The sequence below is a fragment of the Camelus bactrianus genome, chromosome 5, assembly GCF_048773025.1.
Source record: "Camelus bactrianus isolate YW-2024 breed Bactrian camel chromosome 5, ASM4877302v1, whole genome shotgun sequence".
Taxonomy (NCBI): Eukaryota; Metazoa; Chordata; class Mammalia; order Artiodactyla; family Camelidae; genus Camelus; species Camelus bactrianus.
Genome location: NC_133543.1, coordinates 97,871,149 through 97,894,329, shown reverse-complemented (window position 1 = coordinate 97,894,329; position 23,181 = coordinate 97,871,149). Strand labels below are relative to the sequence as shown.

Here is a 23,181-nt window from a genome sequence, read left to right as displayed (position 1 = left end):
CTGTCACCCAGGATTGTTGTCACCATTGAATGAGCTGATGTAAGCACCAGCTCAGCTCCCGGCAGGGAGCAGATGCTCCTGGTCCCACTTCCCTTCAATAACTGGGCGTCTCCATTTGTGGGCTGCACACAGTGGGTGCACAGAGGATACTGTGAACCTGGTGAGTGAGGGTGTGCCCCCTCCACACCCTCAGGACAGGGAGATGCTGACCGTATGCAGGGCTCCCCAGTGGGCAGTGGGGAGTGTGTGTGTGTGTGTGTGTGTGTGTGTGTGTGTGTGTGTGTGTGTGTGCTGGGGGATGAAGCCAGGGACTGTAGGATCTGGTGGCAGGGGAGGAGGCAGTAGGGGCCCCCAAGGGCGGGCTCATGGAAGGACCCAGACTCTTAGTCCTGTTCTGTTGCTCTCTAGCTGGTGACTGAGAGTGAGCAAGTCTGCTGACATTTTGGAAGCCGTATTTTCCCCAAGTGTAAAATATTTTCTATAGAACAGCTCTGAAGCTTCAGTGAGGCAGTGCCCCAGGCCCAGTTGCGGTAAGCGCTTAGTAACTGGGGGTTCGGGTTCTGAGGAGTGTGACTTGGGAGGAAACTGCGTAACTTTTTGACTCATTTCTATATGCCTCCCTTTTTTACACTGAGAATCAATTACTTCAACAATTAGAAAAGTAAAATTTAGACATCTGAAAAGTCTCCAATGTCAAATTTAGAAAAAGACTGGCATAAAAACTGTCCATCTTCTAGACAGGAAACATTTCATACCAGCTTGAAAAAGATGAGGGGGTGGGATTAAGTCCAATGACTTTTTTTTAAACTTTAAGATAATTTTTTTCTTTAAAAAGCAAACTTATCTTTATGTCACTCACAGTATCACCCCTCCAGATGGTGTCCATGTTAGGCCTTTTATCAGTTCACTGGTCAAATTACCCTCCTTGTCTGTGAACTTCCTAAAAGGAGGAATTTGGTCTGGTTGATCTTTGATCCCCAGAGCCCAGCACAGGTCTCAGCACACGTGTGCATTATGAGTGAGTGAAAGAGAAGCAAAACGTTAGGGCAACGGCATCACAAATTACAGCGTATCGATGAGATGAGAGTACACGATCAGTATAAACTGTAAGGATGGGGGCTCCTCAGACATATGAGAGAAAACGGAACAAGGCCAAAAACAGAGCAGTACAGAAGGGCGCGTAAGTATGACTGCAACGATGTGAAAACACGCACGCACCACTGATGCTTTTCTTACATATGCATAGATCAGTCCTTTATGTGGGCTAGAGAGGTGGTTTTCCTTTAATATTATTTGGTTCAAATGATTTTTTTTTCTATTTTGCTATTCTATTTCCAACATTTTTATCATTGTGATAGCAGTTAACTATTTAAAAATTCTGGTAAAATAGACATAAGTAAAAATGACGATCTTGACCATTTTTAAATGTGGCCCCAACTACATTTTAAGAAGAAACAATTGAGAGAAATTAGTAAAAGCTACTCAGGTGAACACTGGCCGCTGTTCCTGGCAGTGGTAACGGCAGAGGGGTAGCCTTGGGTTCCCTGGGGATGGCCCATCACACGGTCATGGGACAGGGTGGCTAGATGTGGGGGAGCTAGTTGTGCAGGCCCGGGATGGCCGGCCTGCTTCATTTCATGGGGCCTTAAAGCCAGTGGGCCACAAGGTCAAGTTGCGGGGTGAGGGGCAGCTGAGGGGAGTTGGCAAGTGAAGGGAGAGAAAGGGAATCTATAAGCTCCCAACCCAGGGCAACCAGAAAAGGGCTCCATCCTTTTGGAGAGCAATTTGGCCATGTGTATGAAAACCCGTATGTGTAGGTTAATTTTATGCGTCAACGCTGCTGGGCCATGGCGCCTCGGTATTTGATCAAATATTTTTCTGGATATTTCTGTGCAGGTATATTTTGGGTGAGGTTAAGATTAAATAGGTGGACTTTGAGTAAAGCAGGTTATCCTTCAGAATGTGGGTGGGCCTCATCCAATCACTTCTGGATTTTGGACTTGCCAAGCCTCTACAACCAGGTGAGCCAATTCCTTAAAATAAATCTCTCTAATTATACACACTTCCTGTTGGTTCAGTTCCTCTGGAGAACCCTGACTAATACACTTTAAAAGCCAGCCTACTCTTTGCCCTAGGGTATGACCTTTGTTTGGCCAGGGTGGTAGCGTTGTTGTTGGGGAAAGAGCGCCCTCAGACAGAGGCTCCCTCTGGCTGGCTCCTCCCTCTGGCATTGGACAAAGTAGCCCTTGGCAGACCCCAGGGAGCCCCCTTTGGCTTGGCAGAGCCCACCCCCCGTGAGGTCCTCCAAACCACCTTGAGGGCTGCAGGAGGCGGTTGTGTTGACTGAGGATGCTGGCCGCTGTCACTGAACTCTGCAAGGATGATGGCATCAGCACCCTCCGGGAAGGACACTGCGGGAGGCAGGGGTGGATGGCTGTTGGTGAGGGTCAGCTTGGTCCCTGAATGCCCCCTAGCTATCCCCCCGGGATGGTGAGCTCAGCAGCCTGGGTAGCCAGGAGCCAGAGCCAGGAAATGGCAATGGTCTGGCAGGAGATGCAGCCAGATTAGGGCAGAGCAAAAAAACCACACGGAAAAAGCACATGGACGGCAGTCACTTGCGAGTTAGAAAAAAATAATCTGCTACAGGAACACATGGTGCTGGGTACTAGAAAAAGGTAAACTTCCATATATTGGTAAATTGAGAGGTGCCCCGCGTGACAGGCGATCATGTATTAGAAAAGGCCGGCTCGCTTATACTATCTCTGTTCATCAGTAGGAGCATTGTTTTGGGAGTAGCAATAAAAGGCTTCTGGAGATATTTAATCTTTACTTGCATTTGGAATGCTGCTAAGTCATGATCCCACAGCTGAGCATTCTCACGCCAGATGGACGGAGCTTCAGTCCTCCGGAGGGAGCTACCATTTGCATTAAGGCACAGATGGAGGTGCTCAGTGGTTCCCTAAGTGGACTCTGCTCATTAGGGTCCATAACTGGCTCTCAGCCTTGCTGTGGATATTTCATCTGGGCTGCAACAAAGCTGGGAGAGGGGTGGAGGTCTGGGGAGAGGGCACGCCAGATGAAGGCAAATTTGAAAAGCTCACCAACAGCTCACACGTTTCTGTATGGGTGTGTATAAATGCGCAGTCAAGCTACCCTGGTTTCCCTGGCCTCCTTGTTCTTAGTCTGCAGTTTCTTCTTGCAGGATGCACTGTATGTGGCATCATGAGCTGTCATCTATCTTCTGGGGACAAATGTGATAAGGGAAGAGCATATATGGACACATAGGTAAAATCTCTTTCTTCCTTATTTTCTAAAAGCCACAATACTTGTGGCTGGACAGGAACTTCGACACTGTTTGCTACTGATCCTGGCCTGGGACTGGGCGGACGTCTGGGCTGGCGTGAGAGCTCCCACGGGAGGAGCCCATTCCCTCGCTTGCCCTCAGGCCACATGGAGGGAATGTCCAGGCAAACGCCTTTCTGTCCAGCTGGGCTCCCCTCCATCTCTGTGTGGACCATGTGCCAGCGCCACGCAGGGTGGGACCTCAGCCGATGGCAGGCAGCCGGTGGGTGGCGGGAAAGGCCATGTGACAGCCTGGGCAGCCTGGCCCCTCACCTTCCCGGAGGTGACAGCTGGAAACCAACCCCGCCCATTCCAAGTGCAGGCCAGCCCCTCCAGGCCTGTCTTGACAGATTTCCCGGGAGAGCACCTTGGCTCTTCTTGGGATAAATGCTACCCCCTTTTAAAAAAATGCATTTTCATAGCCTGGTTAACAGGCTACTCAAAGCTAAGGAGTCTAAGAAGGGATAGGAAAAAAGAAAAGGAAAGCTTGGCTCCGGGGAAGGCAGTGGGGTGGTGGGGCCTGAACCTTTTAACTCCCTACATCCCAGGAAGGCAATTTCAACAGCAAGACCAGTTGCAATTGTGCACTGGAGCTGCAATTATTTTTAAGCCACTTCAAAGACTGGGCTAAGAGATAAGAGTTATCATTCTGTCCACTACCCAAACCCCGAGCTCCAGGGCCTTCCGCCGGTTCCGAGCGGTCAAGCAGCACCACTCGTCTTCTGGGGACAGGGACGGCCCTCCTGCTAAAGACTGAGAGAGAGGAGTTGGGGGAAGCTGAGGAACATAGGTCCGCCACTCAATCCATCAGAGAGCCCCCCCACCTTCTCTTACTGATTCATCAAACACATGTTTTGAGCACCTGCTCTGGGCCAGGGTATGGGAACACAGGGAAATGCCCTACACATGGCCCATCTTTGAGGACAGTGGGAGACGGTCATGGAGCATGTGACCACGCAGTGGGCTCCGGGGCCCCTTGCAGGGGGACGTGCTATGTGACTGGACCTTGGGTTCAGGCGGGAGAAAGGGGTACTTAGCTGAGACCTGGAGCCGCTGGGTGAAGAGGAGGTTGCCGTGGGGGAAGACTACTCCAGGCAGGGCTCAGAGAGTCACTGGGAAGGAGGGGAGGGAACAACAGCATACGTTTCCTTCTTTCCATCCTCCCCTTCCTCAAACAGCGCCCACTAAATAAGAGTTGAATTCAAGTGATTGACAGTAAGGTGAGAGCACCCATGGGTTTAACCCTGAGGGGGCACCTGTGCCCAACAGAGGCTTGGAAGGCCAGCGGGGTAACTGCACTGGAAGTCATGAGGGAATGTTTCCAGGAAGAGAGACTTTGGGGTCCCTGTCTACATGAAAACAGTCATTTCTGGGGAGAGAGATGAGACTCAGAAATGAATTCAGCATTTATAGGAAGAAAAAAGAACTGGCCCCTACTCCGGAAGGGCAGATTTGGCCTGGCTGAGTGGCAAGACTGGCTCCGGGTGGGGCCCTGGGTGCCAGGAGGCAAGGGCAGCAGGGCCCCGCCTCACTGAGGTCTCTCGTTTTGAGCCCACACTTCAGGAGGGTGCCGTGGGCCAGAGAACCCCCCACCCAGCTGACTAGTGTGGGCCCCAGACATTTCCAATCCCAGAGCTCACCTCCAGCCACTCTGAGACAGGAGGAGGCCCAGGAAGGGGAGGTGGTCCTGGGGCCCCAGCCAGTCAGGGGTTGGGCTGGAGGAGACCAGACGCTCGGCCCTCTGGCTCACCCTGCTCTCCTTTACATCCTCAGCCTGGTCAAGGTATCCGGGACTGGCCCCTACCCTAGTCCAGGCTCCATGTCTTTCCTGTGGGCTTGTCCCCACACAGCTCTGCTGGCCCAAAGCCCAAACAGCAGTAGCAGGAGTGGGGGGTGCAGGCGTGCTGCCTGCCCCGAGGAGGGCGACTCCAGCATCCTCCCCGCCCCTCCTCCCCCTGACTCCCTCCACCAGTGGGTGCCGGCTCTGCCAGGCCTTCTGCCTGTTCTCAGTAGCACTGGCAGCTCCAGATGTTCCCACGCCTTCTAGAACTCAGCAGGAATTCCTATTTCTGCAGGGTTTCCATCAGTGGGAGCCTGCAGGAAGGGCAGTAAGGCCCCAATAAAGGGACAATGGCCAGCGGCTGGTTTCTCAGACTCCCCTGGCCTGGGAGGGGGCCACCTCTGCAGGGGTGGGGTGGCTTCTGGACTTGAGGCCGGAAATGGGGGCCTCTCACCACCTCACCCAGCTCCCCAAGTCCCCGCTGCTGCTGAAGGAGCTGCTGATCTGGCAAGTGAGCTGTGATCACAGCTGAGGTAGAGGCCTGTTCACTCAGCACCTCACTGCAGGCGGGGTCGTACTTCCCTATTCTACAGGAAGGTGGAGCACAGAAGGCCTGACCAGCCACCATGGCAAGATTCCTCTAATTCAGAGACTCCCGGGGTGTGGTCACGTCCAACATGTTCCAGAGCATGTTCCAGTGTTCCAGAGCAAGAGCTTTGTGCTCTGTCTTGAAACACTCAGCCTGCAGGGCTCCGCGTGGCCAGGAGGAAGAGGTGGGCTGCGGCCAAGAGACAGGTTAGGTCTGAGTCCAGGGCCAGTGCCCTCCACCCCCAGCAGGTTTCTTCAGAAGGAAGAGGCCTGTGAGATCATCACAAAAGCCCTTTCTAGACTCTAAAGAACCCCTAGTAACCCATCAAGGCCAGTCTGTGCTTATTGGTACAGAGGAAGAGAAAACATCTGCTTTTTTTTTTCCCCTTCCTGGGAGTCCAGTTTCTCTTTTAGGAAGCTGACATCTGAGCCAAACCATTTTACTAACCTCGTTCTTCATCTTTCTCCCCTCCACACCACCTTCTCCAAAAGCAAATTGCTAGGACTGGACATTGACTTCAAGTTACCCCGAATCACACACCCTCCCAAACATGTTCACTTAGCAGTTCTTAAAACTAGTCCCTTGGGCATGTTAATAAGTTTTCTCTCCTTTCCATCTGAAGACCAATAATTCCCGGGTGGTGGGTCCCTCCCCTTGGGCTCTGAGGTTAGCAGGCGTGGTGCCCACACTCCCCTGAGTGTCTCAGAACCACAGTTCAGGCCCCAGAGAAATGCTCCTTTGCTTCCATTGTCAGAGGCCGGGCCTCAGAGGAGCCTCCCCAGGACACTCCCCATCCCTACCTGGAAGTCTCTCCACTGTCCGGGGCCTGGGGTACCTCCCGAGGCCGCCTAGGGGCCCCCGCTGGGGGCAGGCGGGGCTCTCCTGGCCGTCCTGCTGGCAACCACTCTCCCGGCTTGGCGTCGATGGCGGCTGGAAAGGAGGAGAGAGAGCTCAGTTGACTTCTGCTCTGGAAGCTCTTTGAGGATGCTCTTTACTGGGCAGGGCCGTGGAGCCAAGAAAAGCACACACCCCAGGCCAGTCCCTGATGGCTCCTGGCGCCTATGGAGGGGCCTTGTTTACTTGTGCAGCTTGGGAACTTTCCAGACGACCACTTGACGTCCTTATAACCTGAGGGAGCAGCAGGCTCGCTCTGGCTGGCCCACACGCAGCATAGGGAAGCACAGACCATGACCCCCCTGCCCCCTTCACCCCCACGCCTCTCAGGGAAAAGCCAACAAAACCCAGAATTGTCTCCTGGGCCCCTGCTTGGCACCGCCGCACAGCGGCATGGAGACACTGAAAAACTATTTATTTTTACCTGAAGTTCAAGTTCAACTGGGGGTCCTATATTTTTATTTGCCAAATCTAGCACCCCCAGAGGTGGGGCTCTCTTTGCCCTGAGCTGCCCCAGGCTCCTTCAGGCCTGAATCCCTCAGTCCTCCCACAGGGGCAGGAACCTCCCTTATACCAAAAACAAGGACTAGACCACCTGGGTCATCCGTGAGACCACAGGACAGCGATGGGAGAAGTCCCAGATGACACTGCCGAGGATTTCTCCCGAGGCTCCAGGACGGGCCTATTCTGTATTTCATGTGACATGGACCCTCCTTCTCTGGCCCCATTTCCTCTCTCCTCCTTCTACAGCAAAAGGGGTCCATGTCGCTATCAAAGCAACACTGGGACAAAGTCTGGATTCACTGCTTCCTTAATCCAAGCTCCTTTCAGCTCCTTCATTAAAAAAAAGAAATCTCTCTAGTACCTGTGCAATATGGCCTCAACTTTATCTTAGAGTCTTCCCTGAAGGTCTCCTCAAAACCACAGAAAGGGGCATGGCTTTGATTGCCACGTAACTCTCTTCTGACCCACATAAGGACTCTGCTTCTGGTATGGAACCCAATGGCTGGCTTTATTTACAGTCCACACTGGACAGTTTCCACCCAGAGCTGGGACTGGAACCAGAAATTCGGCCTTCTCTGATCTGTTCTTCAACGGACAACTGGCTAGCTTGTCTGTGACCTCTGCTCAGTGTGCTTATAATAAGACCCAGGACACCAGACATAGGTGTATGAAATAATAGTTGAGTGGAACCACACACAAGTGCTGGGCTACACAGGGAAAATCCCAGGAGAGTTAATGGCGTTACAAGATGGCGCCCAGGGGTAGGTAGCCCTCCAGGAGGAGCCTTCCCGGGAAGGTGGAGGTGAGGGACAGGTGGCAAAGCCCCCTGGCAGGAGGGAGGAGGAATGAAGCTGAGCTCTCTGGAGACCCTCTGAGGTCTTCTTGGTTTGTCACCAAGCTACCCACTTCCCCCCTTGCCTACTCCTCCACTTTGGCCACATGGCAGACTTTCAGAGCCCACCCTGGCCCCCAAATATCAGAGCCACTAGGAAGAGCCGGAAGCTGGGAGGAGAAGGGCAGCTGCGTGCATGCCCCTGAGGCTTCCTGGGACAAATTTCTGTTTTCCTACCTATTAATCCAATTCAAACAGGGCTGGCATTTTACCTCCAGGGTCCACTGACAAGCCATGTGATTTTGATATCCTGGAGAGTCTTGGTTGAGGGGGAAATGAGAATAACTTCCCTCAAGCTAGTATCTTGCAAAATTCTAAGTCACATTCTTGGCTTTTTTATCTTGAGAACCATTTCCTTTTGGCTTTGTGGGGCTGAGTCCTTTGCTTAAAAATAATGTACTTTCCGGCTCCACATTCAACTGATCAGGCAGTTGGAGGATCCTGTCGGTTCCTCATCAGGAGTTCTGCCTTCAGTGCTGACCGAAAGCACAGGTGTGAAGGCGGTGTCCTGAGCAGCCCCGACGTGAGGGCTGTGGGCTCCCACGGGTCTCGAGGTGGGACCTTAGTTCTCAGCATGAGTGAAGTGAAGGCCAGGAGGCCAGACTTGGTAGCAAGTCATGTGTGAGAGGACCTGTGGGGATTAGCTGGGCGAGGCCAGAATGGGAGAGGGGGACAAGGTGAGAGAGAGCCGAGACGTGGGAGAAAGGGCTGGACAAGCAGGACCGGATGGACGGAAGGGAGGAGAGGAAGTCAGATCAGCCCACACCCGTGAAGGAATAAAACTGGAGACAGTGAGGATGAGGATGGCCACGCAGCCCACCACCGTCCTCACTCCCCAGTCGTGGCACTCGTACTGGCTGAGCCCAAACGCAGCCTCAGAACCAGTCTCCACGCAGCACTTCAGCCCATTAGCTGAAGCCTGTGTGCACCCATCCTCATGTGGAGGCTGGGTGAGAAGAGGAAGCGATGGAGGCGGCGACACCAGGTGGGGGAGTCCAGGGGTCCACGGAGGAGGCAAGGGGCCTGGGGTGGCTGGGGCTGTGTCAGCCTGAAAGTGGGTAGAAGGAAGAACAGAATCTGCCCCAGAAATGGAATCTATGTTCATTAAATGACCGAGAGAAAGCTGTTAACCTGGATGCTTGGCTTCTCCAAGGGGAGAACTTTTGTCAAGTAAAAGGATTTTAAAGGAGGACTAAGGGTGCTGCTGGCCTGAGGTGGAGAGAAGGCCTTGCAGGGCAGGAGAAAGAGATTTACATGCCGGTGTCTGGCCAGGGGAGTGAAGCTGGACCGCGGGTTAGTGTTCTGGAGTCCACCGAGGCAGGCGGGCAGTGGATGGGCTCCCAGGATGGGAGTCCGGGATCCCAGCGGGGCCTGAATGAATAGGAGCAGGTGGAGGGTGAGACCCGAGGATCACACGGCCTCAGTGTCCAGAGCAGGCTCCCAGGTGCGCCCGACCGCACGACTTGGGAAGACCAGCTGCCTGGCCCCAGAGGGCCCATCTGGAGGGGCGGGGGAGCAGCTGCTGCCTCCCCAGGGAGAGGCACTGGGAACTGCTGGTGATCACCAGGGCCAAGTGACTGGTGGGTACCCACTGTTTTCATGTGAGGAACCTGAATTTAGCAGGGCCCAAATCAATTGTTGTTGAAGATAACAGTAATGTCTATGTCGCCAGCAGCAGCAGCAGCTGCCACTCAGCTGTCTGTATCCCTGACAATTGCAAGGGCCTCCACCCCGCAGGTAATGGAATGATAAATCTTTCCAAATACAGGACCATACTTACAATCGGTGCAAGACTGAGGGCCACTCCGGTGGCATTTGGGTAAAACAAGGATATTATGATAAAAAGTTACCCTAAGTGCAACTTGTTGGACGTCCAGGCCTATAAAACTTGAAATCATTTTTAATTCAGTGGCATTAGGTCAAATTGGCAAAAATTGTTAGACCACCTAAAACCTCCACCCTGGCGGCAGAAATCTGTGGATGAAATATCGAGCTAATCATCTCTTAGGGAAGGCATATTACTGTTTGCAGCTCTAACAAAACACATGTAAAATAACAGATGATCAAAGTTGGCCATCCTTCTAAAACTGCTTATTATCAAGAGACCCTCTCCCAGAGTCCCAAATAACCTGGCTTTCTCCTGGCTCTGACAGGCCTACTGCTCAGAACTGGGGATCAGAGGCTTTTGAATCCAATTGTGAGCAGATCATAAAAGCCTGCATATGTTTCTCATACTGGAATCTGACCTGATCCTCTGTTGTTTTTCCTTCTTGAATGGAGATTAGAGTCTTATCTGACCTGTTCATATCCTTTTAATTTCCTCTTGAAAATTAAAAAAAAAAAAACCTTGTACATTTCTAATTCAAAACATATATTTTTTCTGGCATCTAAAAAATACTTTTATTCCCCCATCAGTCTCTGGTGAATTCAACCAGATGCTTCAAAATGTGTTTGAATCCCACAGTAGCTGTTGCTACTAGTCACACATTTCTGACTCAATTCAGCTCTCTAACACGTGGCTGACCGCCTCAGCCCCAGAGTGTGGGGGGCACCAAAGCTTTGGTCATAGATCTACATCATTCTGAGAGTCCTACTTCAAAATCTCACATTAAACATGGCTTTCCCCAATCAGAAATCTTTTTCAAATAGCTTACAGATGTGAGCAGTGGACACAGTGCTCGGAGAGAAGGGGTCTGGAGGAAAAGCCCAGGGGCAGGTCTGGCTGCATGGTCACAGGCCCCTGGGCCTCTACGCACAGGTAGTGGTTGAGATCAGAGGGCTTCCCAGGAGCGAATGTGAGACCAAGGCCTTTCTGGGTCGGTAACTCTGCTGCTTTGTAAGAGTCTAGGCATCACCAGTCCCCCAGCTGCCCCCCAGTCCAGAGCTGCCCCAGCCCCACAGCTGCCCCCAGTCCAGAGCTGCTCCCAGTTCCACAGATGCCCCCAGTCTAGAGCTGCTCCCAGTCTCACAGCTGCCCCCCAGTCCTACAGCTGCCCCCCCACCCCCCACGCTGCCAGAGTTCTTACACGGATAGGAAACGCCAGGCTCAGAAGCACCAGGCTTGCCCCCTTTGCAGACTGGAAGGTGCGCGTTCAGCAGGGACGGAAGGGAGCCGTTCCTGGCGTGTCGGGCTGTCTGAGGAGACACGGGATGGTTTTCCAGCCTGGAGGGAAAAGTGAAAGCAATAAATACAGATAGGAGATACTGGACTGCTGACTACGGTGTAGCGTCAGTAAGTGGAAGTGCCTGAAGTTCTTTTGTTAAACTGGAGTTAACAGACATTAAATCTCTTTAAGAAACTAGGAAGTGCCCTTACTTCACTCTCATTAGCTCTTATAAATTTACAGTGAAACGTGGCTTATTATTTTTCTAACACACAATTGTGTCTTTTGGCTTTGATGACTCGGCAGCATGATACTTCAACCAAACAATTTAAAGCACCAATCTTCTGGGTTTACCTCCAAGGATGAAGCTGATTAGCCAAGGGATGAAGCCAACCAGAAAAGACATGACGTGCCATGTCAGCCGTGACAACCAGAGTCAGGCAGGAATGGCACCAGGGAAGAGCTTGTTTTCTAACGGTGTGTGCAGTGCCTCACGCTGGCACCCGGGGCGGAGGAGACGCATTCAGCCAGCAGACATGCACAGGGCGCCTGCGAGAGACGGGGACCTGGGCCAGCACATCACATAAAGGCAGGGTGGCGTCTCAGGTCAACCTTCACAACAGAACAGAGGAAGGTTCTCCAGTGTGGGCAGAGCGGCACAGTGCTCACTCCCCCTCAATAAGGGGACACTAGCCACCTGCTCCAGCAAAGGCTGGGTGAGGACACACCATGGCAGGCGTGTGCCTGCCCTTCGAGGGATGGGCCCCCTGAAGAGGCTGTTCTTGAATGTCAGTTCCAGTAGCAAAGACAAACAGACATTTAACTGCCCTGTGGGGCAGGAAAACCTGTGTGTGTGTGTGTGTGTGTGTGACAGAGAGAGAGAGACAGAGAGAGACAGAGACAGAGACAGAGACAGAGGCATAGAGACTCAGTCAGTCCTGGAGTCTGAGCTGGGGTTTGCCAGGGGCCCAAAGAGGGAACATTTCCCAGCAGGGGTGGCACCATAAGCAAGGTGAAGACACACACACACAAAAGGCATATACTTCTGCTGCTTTGTCAGACAGATCTACTGCATCCAAAAAATGCAGACTGGAGGCTGCAAGTGTCCTGGGGAGCTTGGAGCTTCAAGGGCTGAGGTTGGGGAGAATCAATTAAGAAGGAGCTGGTTGGCCAGATTCGACTTGGTCTCTAGGGGAAATAGGAGTCACAGAGATGACGTTTCATGACGATGTGCTAGAAAGATCATTCTGTCTGTAGTCGTGGAGGGTGGACCTCGGTAGGGAGAATGGTTAGGAGGCTCTCCTTGGCCTGGGGAGAAAGAGATGGCTCAGGAGGGCAGACAGAAGGGCCAGAGCCAGGAGAGCAGGTGGGAGGGAGAGGGCTGGGTGGCCCATAGGATGAGATCCTGGCTTGGGTGTCTGGGGGTGTTAACATCATTCCATGAAGCAGGGGGCTCAGAAGTGGTGTTCATCCAAGAAATGCTGAACTGGGGGTGCTGTGGGGCCACATCTAGCCCTGGGGGGCAAGTCTGGGCTGGAATCAGAGATTTGGGGGTCAGCAGCGTGTAATGGGAAAACAAGCAGGATGGGATGGGGACCTTAAACGGGGCCCGCAGGACACAGTGTTTTAGGAGGAAGGGGGTTGGGAATCGGAGAACAGCCCACAGTGGCTGTGGGTTGGAGGTGGGAGAGCTATCAGGAGGGTGGTCACCAGTGGCAACCGAGAGATGCCAAGTGCCGGAAACTGGAGGGCCACCTGTGGCCATGGCAGCAATAACTCGCTGGAGTCACTGCCAGACCACGTGAAGGGCTGTGAAGGGAAGGAGGACGGGGCAGGGAAGTAGCCAGAGGCCAGGGGGTGAGGGAGGCAGGGAGATGTGAAGCCTGGTGAAAGGCCTTGGGAAAGAAGGCAGCGGAGGGGAGGCTGAAGATGGAACAAAAGAGGTGTTAAATGAAGGGGCAAAGTTTGGGCAGTGACAGTGGAGAGAGGATCCAAGAAGGATGAGGCTTGGCAGAGGGGAGGTGGGAGAGGCCCTCATCCCATGCTGGGGTGAGAGAGGGTCCCACATTGCACGGGAGTGACTATATGCATTATTGTCTTCTCTTAAATGGATTATGACTATATATTTAATGGAGGCACTGGGGATTGAACTCAGGATCTTGTGCATGCTAAGCACACACTGTACCACTGAGCTATACCCTCCCCGCATATTTGTTACTTTTAACCTTTTTTTTGATTTTAAAACCAGTGCTTATCATGAAAAGTTAAAAAAAAAAAAGAAAATATAGAATGTCCTGCCCTCCCAATACCTAGACACTACCCCTATTAATATCTGGTATCTTTCTACTCTTTTTAAAATGCAAATGTATACTTAAAAAACAACAACTTGGGATCACTGTACATGGCCAGCAGGCTAGATCCACACTATTTTATAATTTGCATTTTACTTAGCAACATATTGTGAGGCTTTCCCACGTATTAAATATTCTTCTAAGTGTTATTTTCAATACTGTTTTGTGTGGCTAATATAGTTTAACCAGCCTCCCACTTTGGGCTTTTGATTTCTCATTTTATAAATAATGTTTCAATAAATATATATACACGTATACCTGCAATATATATCTGATTACTTCTCAGGATAAAATCCTAGGCGTTGACTGCAGTAATCCTAGGGATTACTGACTGCAAAAGTACCAGCGTCTAGTATGCGTGTAATGCATACTATCAGAGTGTCCCCAAGATCACTGAGATTCTTGATTTATGTACACTCTTAGCAACACTGGTTATCAGAGGGTGCCGGTTGTGCATGGAGAGTCATATAAACTTTTTTCAAGAGGCTGACCTGAAGATACTGGACGTTAACTTTGCGCCACCTGCCATGCGGAGCACCCCTGCACTCTGCCGTCACCTACTTACCACGTTACAGCCACTCTCTCTCCCCTACCTGGCGGCTTGCTCTGCATGCTTCTGAGAATAGGGACCACATCTCCTTTATTTTTGCATCCCTAGCAACTGACACGCAGAAGTGTTACAAATGTTTGCTGAATTGGCCTGATGGAGGGAGCTGGTGATGGGGCAATTGCTTGGTTAGAGTGGAAGGGCTATCATGTCGAGAAAATGAGGGGCTCTCATTCCTGGCAGGAACCACTTCCGCAAGTCAGGGGACAGCCATGTGGGCTCTCCAGGCATGGAAAAATGCCCTCTTTCCCTCAATACCAGGTAGAACATTTGATCCAAAAATGAACTGTGCCCATTGGTTAGATCTTACATTTATTAGATTCCTTTTACACTTCTCTCTGACTACGTATGTTATTGTTGCCTCTTTGTGAAGCCAGGATTTTAGTAAGTTTAAAAAATAATTTTACAGTAATTTTTAAAACGATGATTCAGTGTCCTCTTTCTCATCTCAAGCAAGATGAATTTTATTAATTCCTGTTACTACTTCCATTCAAAAAACAGTATATTTATAAACTGGATTCACTAGTAGTTGACACTTGGCTATGTTCCAGATCCAAAAAGCAAACACAAAACCCCTCAGATATAAATGACATTTTGGGGATGATTAGTAAATACTGATATACTATATATTATTAAATTAAGGTTAACTTTCTTAGGTGTGATAATGTGGGTAAATAAAAGAATAATCTCATTCTTAGGAGATGTGTGCTGAAAGTGTGCCACCTTCTTTCAAACAGTTCTGGAAAAAAAAAGTGTATGTGTGTAAATTGTATATTATGCAGAGAGAGAGCGAGAAAGAGAGAGAGAGAGGGAGTGAAAGCGAGAGCGCACAAATATGGCAAAATGCTAACAGCTGGAAGCTCTTCACTGTAATATTCTTGTGACTTTTCTGTAGGTTAAAAAATACAGGTTGTAGATATAAGAGAAAAAGGCATGATATTAGTCTACATATTAATGATTAAAAATAAAAACCTTGAAATATGAAGCACATGAGGACTAGTTTTGAAATTAAATCAAACAGATCTCAGAGCACCAGAATCTATTTACAGCCGAGAAAAATTTACAGGTCAGGTCCTGGAGGGGCAGCATCGGGAGCGGGGGTTCCAGTGTCCTCAGCATCCGTGCACAGAGGTCTGCAAGGGCAGGCATGTCTGTGTTTTGTCTGTTGCTGTATCCCCACTGCCTGATTGTTCATTTCAAATGACTATAGAGTAAACCTGTAAACAACCAAACTGCCCAGCTCTAGGGGATAACTAAGCAAAATACATCATTTTCACCTGGAATATTTTGTGGTCAACATTTGTTGAATGAATAAATGTAGGTTTTTGCCTGCTCTCTATAACCCCCTTATTCATACCTGTTTCTCTCCAGCACTTTCTCCAGACTAGAAGGGAGTCCACCCTTCTAGAGGCTTCTCCCAGCCCAAGCTGGACTGCCCAGTCTGGGGCTCTCCTGGAGCCCACAGGGGTCAGGTCCCCAGACCAGAGGCTCTGGGTAGCCAGACTAGTTTCATTTCTATAAATGAGGTAGGAGCAAGGCTATGAAGAAAGAATAAGGCCTGGCAGCCAAAAATGCATACAGTTGTTTTAAAAAGTCATCTAAAAATAAGTTGATGGCATCTTAAACTGTGACACTCCACCCTAACAAAGGGCCTGGTGCTACGGTGAGAGGCTGTGGAAAAGGGCAAGCGTCCTTTCTGGGTAGACCCACTATTCCTTCTGGTCTTTTCCTTTGCAATTAGATTGGCCAACACTAGGCTTCTCCTGGATAAAGGCTGTAGGTGGCCCTGGAGAATCTGAAATCCAACCACTTCATTTTTCGGAAGAAGAAACCTGGGGTGAAGAGGGAGATTCAACCTCTTTCCTTACAAAAAATCCCCAAAAGATAAATAATAAAGAGATAAATGCTTTTCAATGTGAACATTTTATTTTGAATTTTAAAATACATACATCTTACACTGCAGTTAATCAAAATGAAGCTTAAGAAAGTAACTCCCTGCCTCTTTTAGCCCGGACTTACGCTGGGTACCCGGTCCTGTGGCCGCCGGGGGTGACGGGCCGGCGCAGGGGCTCACTGCTGCCCCACTGCCCACCGGCCGCCCCCCTCCGCCTCGCCTTCCCGGTGTTGGTCATGATCTGGGGGAAGCAAAGAGGAAACAGGGCTGGAGAAATCATCTAGCTGAGAGCTGACCTAGAAGTTCTAACCGACTATATCTAATAAATTAATCAGAGGCTTTGTGAATAAGTGAGGAAGGATCATGACATGGATTATTCAGATAAACAGGAAGTCTTGGGGGGAATCCTTTTAGGTTTGCATATTATACCATTTAGCAGTATAAATTTTTTAAAAAAGCAAAATCAAACCATGGAAAAGGGAGAAGAATAGAGATACTTATCACATCTCTGGAGAGGACTGACTTTTGAAAGTAAGAAGGGAAAAAGATGGATTTAGTTTCATAAAAAACTAACATTTCCACAAATATAGTATATTAAAGACAAGCCAAATTAACATGTAAACAATAAACTGGGAAGAAATATTTGCAGCAAATGTAACAGATTAAAGGTTAAAAATTTAGGTAGATAAGGAATTCTTACATATCAATGGATAAAACACTAAATAGATAACTGGGCAAAGAATTCAAAAAGCCAAGGCACAAAACAGAAAATATCACCAGCAAAGAGAAGAAAAAAATGATCAACTTTACAAGTAACTAGAACCTGCAACTTTACAAAAAAGGTATTCTTCAATTATTAAATGAGTGACAGTTAAAGACATGATCCCATCCACTGCTGGTACGAGTTTGAAATGTCAGTGACATATAAATTTGAGAAAGTAATTTAGCATTTTATATCAAGTCATAAAAATGTTCATATCCTTGGGTGATAAACCCTAGTGAAAATCCAAAATAAGGAAAATGATAAATAAAAAAGTTGTTTATTACAAAATTATTATATAGTAAACTGGCATAATTCAACTGTTTAGTAATAGGGGAATAATTAAGTAAAACATGGCATATTCATTTGAAATATTATATGGCTATTTACAATGATAAAGACTAGGTAATAGGTGGCGGGTATAGCTCAGTGGTATAGAGTGCATGCTTAGAGTCCTGGGTTCAATCCCCAGTACCTCCATTAAATAAATAAGAAAGAAACATAATTATACCCCCTGCCAATAGTAAAAAAAAAAAAAAAAAAAGACTAGGCTATGAAGAAAGGTGTTTATTTAAAATATTTTAAGTCAGGTTCCAATGTTAAACATAAGTGAGGATTCCCATGATGCTAAAAATACACAAAAAGACTGGAAGGAAATGAACACTAAAATGATTATAGTGGCTCCATATGATAGAACCAAGAATAATTTTTCCACTCTCTATCCTCCAACTCTTCTGAAATATGGTTATATTATGTTAATAATTAAGAAAATTTCTTTAAAAAAGGCATCAGTGTGAAATTGGTGAAATCTGAATACAGCCTGTGGACTGTATAAACATCAGTCTCCTGGTTCAGTATGTGCTTCAGTTACCTCTGGGGACGCTGGGTGAAGGGTGCAAGGGACTTCTCTGTACTACTTTTTCAACTTCCTGTGAATCTATAGCTATTTCAAAATTAAAAAAAAAAAAACAGAAAAAATTTTAATTGGAATTACATCTTTGATTTCTTGACTTCTGCTGAGAAGCTATTTGGGCTTTTCTAGTATTTGAGGTAAGGAAGAAGGAAAAAAGGGCCAATTTCCTGTGGGAGAGACTCCCCAGGCCTCCCCTGTGCTGGGGGAGCAGCTGCCAGCTGGAGGAGCGGGCAGGGTGGTGGGGTGGCGGGGGCAGAGGGAAGGGAGTGCGAAGGGGAAAAATGGGGAGACAGGAGGTGGGAGACCTCCACCCTCTTAGAGGAAATGGAATATAATTAAGCTTCCCAATAAGAACTAAAATGCAGTTTCATTTCCCTTTGTATCTCTTGAGAAATTTACAAAAGATGGTTATTTTAACTGCAATCACTTAATACGGCTATCTGCTTCTACTCCGACTTTCTTTCTGTCATGCTGTTCCTATCTAGTATCTAGGGTCAAATTCACACGTCTGCCTCATCATCAGACACATGACTCTTCCTTTCCTCTCCAATTTGTCAGTCAGAACACCTGGGTCTTTCCACAGAAGACGAAGTCTTAAGCTACCGGAAAGGGCAACAGTGAGCATGTGGGAACCCTCTGCCCATGCCCCTCTGCACTGTCCTTCTGAGCTCATCCCTTCTGATTCCCTCGTAGAGGAGAGAGAACAGAGCACTTATATTTGAGAGTGTTTCAGCCTTTGGGAAACGCTGTCGGCCATACTATCTCCTTAAAACATCACAGGCCTAACTAAGAAATACTTTAAGGTGGGTGGTATTTGTCCTCCCCAGTGGATGAGGAAACTGGGTCAGCCCTGTGGGAAGAACCATCCGGTGTGTCATCAGAAAGCCTGAGGAAAGGTCCTTGGTGAACAGGGTTGATGTAAGGGCCCAGCAAACTGGGTTGGGCGCTCAATGTCTCAGAGCAGCGCTTTCTAGAGGGCTTGTTTCCTGTTCCCCTCCCAACCTGCTGTGCTTGTGGGCCTCACGAGGGCTCCAGGGCCTTCTCTGGGCACCTCAGTTGCAAAGGAGCCTTTTGGGGCTAGAAAGATCTTAAAGTGTATCTACCAACAACATGCTGTCTACACTGAGTTCCACAGAAATGCTTCCAGGGTTGCTGGGAGAGAAGCGAAGGGCTCCTGACAACCATCTTACTCATCAGAGGAACTCAGCTCCCATCTGTGTCACAGACGGAGATTTTGTTCAAAAAAAGATTCTCCTACCAAAAAAAAAAAAAAAAAAATACAGCATATTTAACTACAATAAAAAATGCAGTATGTGATTTAGCTGAATACAATTTATTCAGTTGTAAAAGATGGTCAACACTTGTCAATTTAGGTAAATAATTTCCCATTTACTAGATTTTGAGTATTGGTGAATCACTTAAAGCAATTATGACATGTTACAGAGCAGGATGAATTTTGGTAAGAAAATACAGGCACATAATACATCTATGAATCTATACACACAGAAAATAACCTGGATGCTGAAGGAGACACCACTAGCTGTCTACCCAATATTCATTCTCTTTCTTGACCAACAACACTCTCATTTTGTTGGCACAGAAATGTGTCTACTTAAAAACACCTTTCCAGACTCCCTTGCAGCTAGGAGCGATGTGACCCAGCTCAGACCAATAAGAAGTAAGTGGAGGTCGCCAGAGGGAGCTTTGGGGAAAGGACTGCCTAAGGGGAGGATTTGGCAGGCCTGTACGTCTGACCTTCCTCCTAACTTTATCGTGATCTGTGCAGGGAGCTGCATCCATCATCTTATGACAAAGAGGTGACAAGCATATGGACAGTGAACTGACTAACTGAGGCAGAGCTACTGTGGAGATGCTAGGCCTCAAAAGGTGCCCTTGCAATGTGTTTACATGGGCATATGTTTTTGTAAAATTTGCAAAAGTAGCATGTTTTAACTGTATCACTTAATACTGCTGTTTCTTTTTACTCCAACTTTCCTTGCCACACTCCCCCTCCTGTTGGTGGCATGGTGTTGGAATGGCTAAAGACAATTGGAATTTAGCTAAGGGGATGGTGGGTGACATGTACTTTGGGTTTAGTGTGAAGTATTTATATGATTCCCTGTCACTTCTGTGCATAGCCAGATAATCTCTAGCTGTCCTGGTATGGAAGTGGCTTCTAAGAATTCCACCTGTCACCAGGATATGAAGAGTCAGTGTGCAAGAAAACTTGAAATGCCCTCAAATCTTCCAGTTTACTTATAAAAGACATTTAGGAAGGTTTCCCCAATTTCCTTCTCTGGTTTCGGTTTTTGCTGCGAGCAAAACAGGGCCAGCTGCAAGTGCCTGGTGCTTCTGTCCTGTCTCCCTCCGAGGGGCTGGGCCCTGCCCCTTGGCCGGCTGTGCCCACTCCCTGTGCAGAGGTCCCATTAACCTCAACGTTTGCCCACGTGGCAACGCTTCCATGGCCCAGACTCTGGCTTCAGAACCAGTGAGGGGCATAATAAAGGTGCAGATTCCTGGGGCCAGGTCCACACACTCAGACTCTCTGGAAGCAGGGCCAGACCCCTGCTTTAACCAGCTCTTTAAAAGATCTCTGGAAAACTCAATGAACTTGCAGGGAAGGAAAGTGTAGAAAGAGACTAATCAGCTCTGACAACAGGCAAACCCCCCGAAACTGAGTCTATGCTTAAAACATTGGACCATATAGTAACCTTGACTATTTCACACAGGCAGAGATGCTAAACTTTCAACTGCAGAACACGATTCACTGGGAAATCAACAGCTCTCCCAGAAGGCAACAGTTAGTGCTGAAGACCCAGCTGGCTCGAATAACACTCGAGAATGTTCCTCAACCTTTTTCAGCCTTCGCTTCCTGATCTATAAAATGCAGTATGAGCAGAATTTACCCCATCGTTTGTTGGGCGGATTAAATACATGGAATCAGAGGTGTGAAGCAGTCAGAACAGGACTTGGCCCAGGATGTGTGCTGAACTAATTTAGGATATGCCTGTGACTATTGTTAAACTGAAAAATAAGTTTCAACTTCAAAATAAGAACAAAAAACTGAGATTCTGTGGTAAATACCTACATCCTTTTAACCAAGGTGATGAAGATATTTAAATCAGGGCATTCTTTTTAGGAAGGATTAAATGATTATTCGGCATAATATGGATGATTCTAAAAAATTCAGAAATAATCAAGCAAGGAGAAGTGGGCAAGTTATCAGTCTTGACTTGCTGCTGATCACAGCCTGAAGAAGAAACGCAAAAGCACGCTGCTTTTCACCAGAAGTATGAGTAAACGACACATTTGAGGGGACCACTGCCATGCTCAGGCAAGCCTAGGAAAAGTGACTTGTTCTCCAGTCCAAGCTTTGTGAGTTCTCTGTGGTCACAGCATTTTTGTGGCCTGGGCTCTACAGTGCACAGGCGCTGTCTGCTTGCACTTGGGAGGGCGAGGACAGGCAGTGAGTATGGCCTTGCAGGGAGAGAGTGGCCATAACTGCCCAGCAGGGGCTGAGCCACTGGGTCCAGGAATCCTGGGAGCTGCTTCCTTCCCCTGAACACCCTCATGGGCCACCCTCGCTGCATCTCCACCTCTACACCAAACTAGCAGCTTTAAATCACTGGTGTGTACAGTAATCGCTCCTGGGATTATGGTAAAGTCTGGGGTGGGGCGTAGGCTCTGTTTTTAACCCACATTTGCTGGTCTGGGACTTTGAGAAACCCCAGACCACCTCTGACATCACAGGACAATACTCATCACAGGCCAAGCCACTGACCCTCCTCACTGTTATCTGCATCCATCATTAATAGCACAGTTTTTTTACCTGCTCTGTGTCATCTTTTGTAAACTTCTGGAAGATAAGCTATGTGTGTGTTAGGCAATACACACATTTTTTGAATACAATTTTCTGACACAATGTTTCAAAAAGTCAACATCTTTCAACTGCTCTTGAGAAATCTACAGTTTACCTAGTGCAACAGAATGGAAGGCTTGAATTGTGATTTGGGGCACGCATTCCCCAGTGAGATGCAATGCCTTCTGTCTCTGGCAGGGTCCCTCCTTTGGTGCAAGCAGTTATGAAGTTATGCAGTTATGCAGTAAGTGCAAAGCCCCCGTGTGAACCACTGGAGCCAAAGGTGGGCAGATGAAGTGAGCTCACAGGGCTGGCAGGGTGACGGAGCGCAGCTCAGGACTAATGGACAAAGGCAGCAAAACTGGGCGTGTATGCATGCTCTCGGCGATGACTGCTCAACAGTAAGTTTTCTAATAAAAATTTTAAATGTTTCCACTATGAGGTCTTATGGGGACCTGGCATAGTGGGTTGAGTGGTGGCCCCCAATACATCTGTCCATATGCTAATAACCCCCAGAACCTGTGAATGTGGCCTGATTTGGAAAAATAGTCTTTGCAGATGTAACTAAGTTAGGGATCTGGAGATGAAGAGATCAGTCCAGATGATCCTAAATCCATAGATGATCCTGAATCCAATGACAAATGTCATTGTAAGAGACAAAAGAGAATACAAAAAGAAGAGGAGAAGGTCATGGAGAGATGGAGGCCGAGTCCCGAGTTGCACGGCCACAAGCCAAGGAAGGCCTGGAGCCACCAGACGCTGGAAGAGCAAGACCGAGCCTCCGCTAGAGCCTTCGGAGGGAGCACGTGGTGCTGGTAACTTGATTTTGGACTTCTGGCTTCCAGAACAGACAGAGAATGAATTCCTGTTGTTTTAAGCCATCCAGTTTACGGTCATTTGACACTGCAGCCCTAGGAAGCTAATACACTTGGTCTTTACGCCTATACCATGAACTCTCCTGGACCTCATCCCTACCACTCCCATCTCCACCAAAAAGTCACTGACAGCAGCAAGATAAAACAAGCCTGCGTGGAACTTTTCTAAATATTTCCTTCTGGTAAAAGGACAGTACACACGCACTCGGGAGAGTTAGAACTGCAAGCTACGGTAAAACAACACTATTTCCGGAGGCCAGTAAGCTGGGTTACTGGCTGATTTGAAAGCTCTGTCCCTTTGTGCCTCACTAAGCCACGTGATTAAATTGGTAGCCCCAGCAAGTTCTGCATCTTGTTTTTGTTGCTGCTGTCAAAAATCTTCACTGGATCAACAGAAGATTTCACCCTCGTCCTTTCACTGTGCAGAGGTGCTAAAAGCTATTTAGCCAAGGCGCTGCAATCGGGTTTCTGTCTGAACATCCTTGCTGACTCTCGCCTGCTCAGCTGGTGGTGTCGGTGGGAAAGTTCCTACAGCTCAGGGCTGGGTTCTCAGAAGCTTCACCATCGCCCTCCAAAGAAACCCCACCAGTTTGCCTCTGGTCTTCCTCACCACCTGCCCATGAAGCAGAAGAGTCTTGCTTTTAAAAATGCGTGTCCTGTCAAACGGGGCTCAGCCCTTCCCTGACAAAGCCAGTGTTCTTCCAAAGAGAAACAAAGGCCTAGTCAGGACTCAAGACTCCCATCAACAACTTGGAGACCAGCTGACCTCATTTCTGACCTTTCTCAAGCACCTTCCCACCTGCCCTAACATAACAGA

At 48.5% G+C, this 23,181-nt stretch overlaps 1 protein-coding gene across 4 annotated transcripts in view; it reads right to left on the bottom strand.

The window, feature by feature from the left end:
* Positions 1-23,181, bottom strand: part of ARMC9 (armadillo repeat containing 9) — a 142,056-nt gene that overhangs the window by 3,405 nt on the left and 115,470 nt on the right. For 3 of the 4 annotated variants that reach the window (XM_045517456.2, XM_074364475.1, XM_045517457.2), the window contains 3 exons: positions 16,083-16,198; positions 11,028-11,164; positions 6,512-6,641 (listed from right to left, as the gene is read on the bottom strand). In XM_045517456.2, the coding sequence (XP_045373412.2) occupies positions 6,512-6,641; positions 11,028-11,164; positions 16,083-16,198 (383 nt within the window). Of the gene's footprint in view, positions 1-6,511; positions 6,642-11,027; positions 11,165-16,082; positions 16,199-23,181 lie in introns of those variants that run through there. The other variant, XM_045517458.2, reaches the window with a different exon arrangement.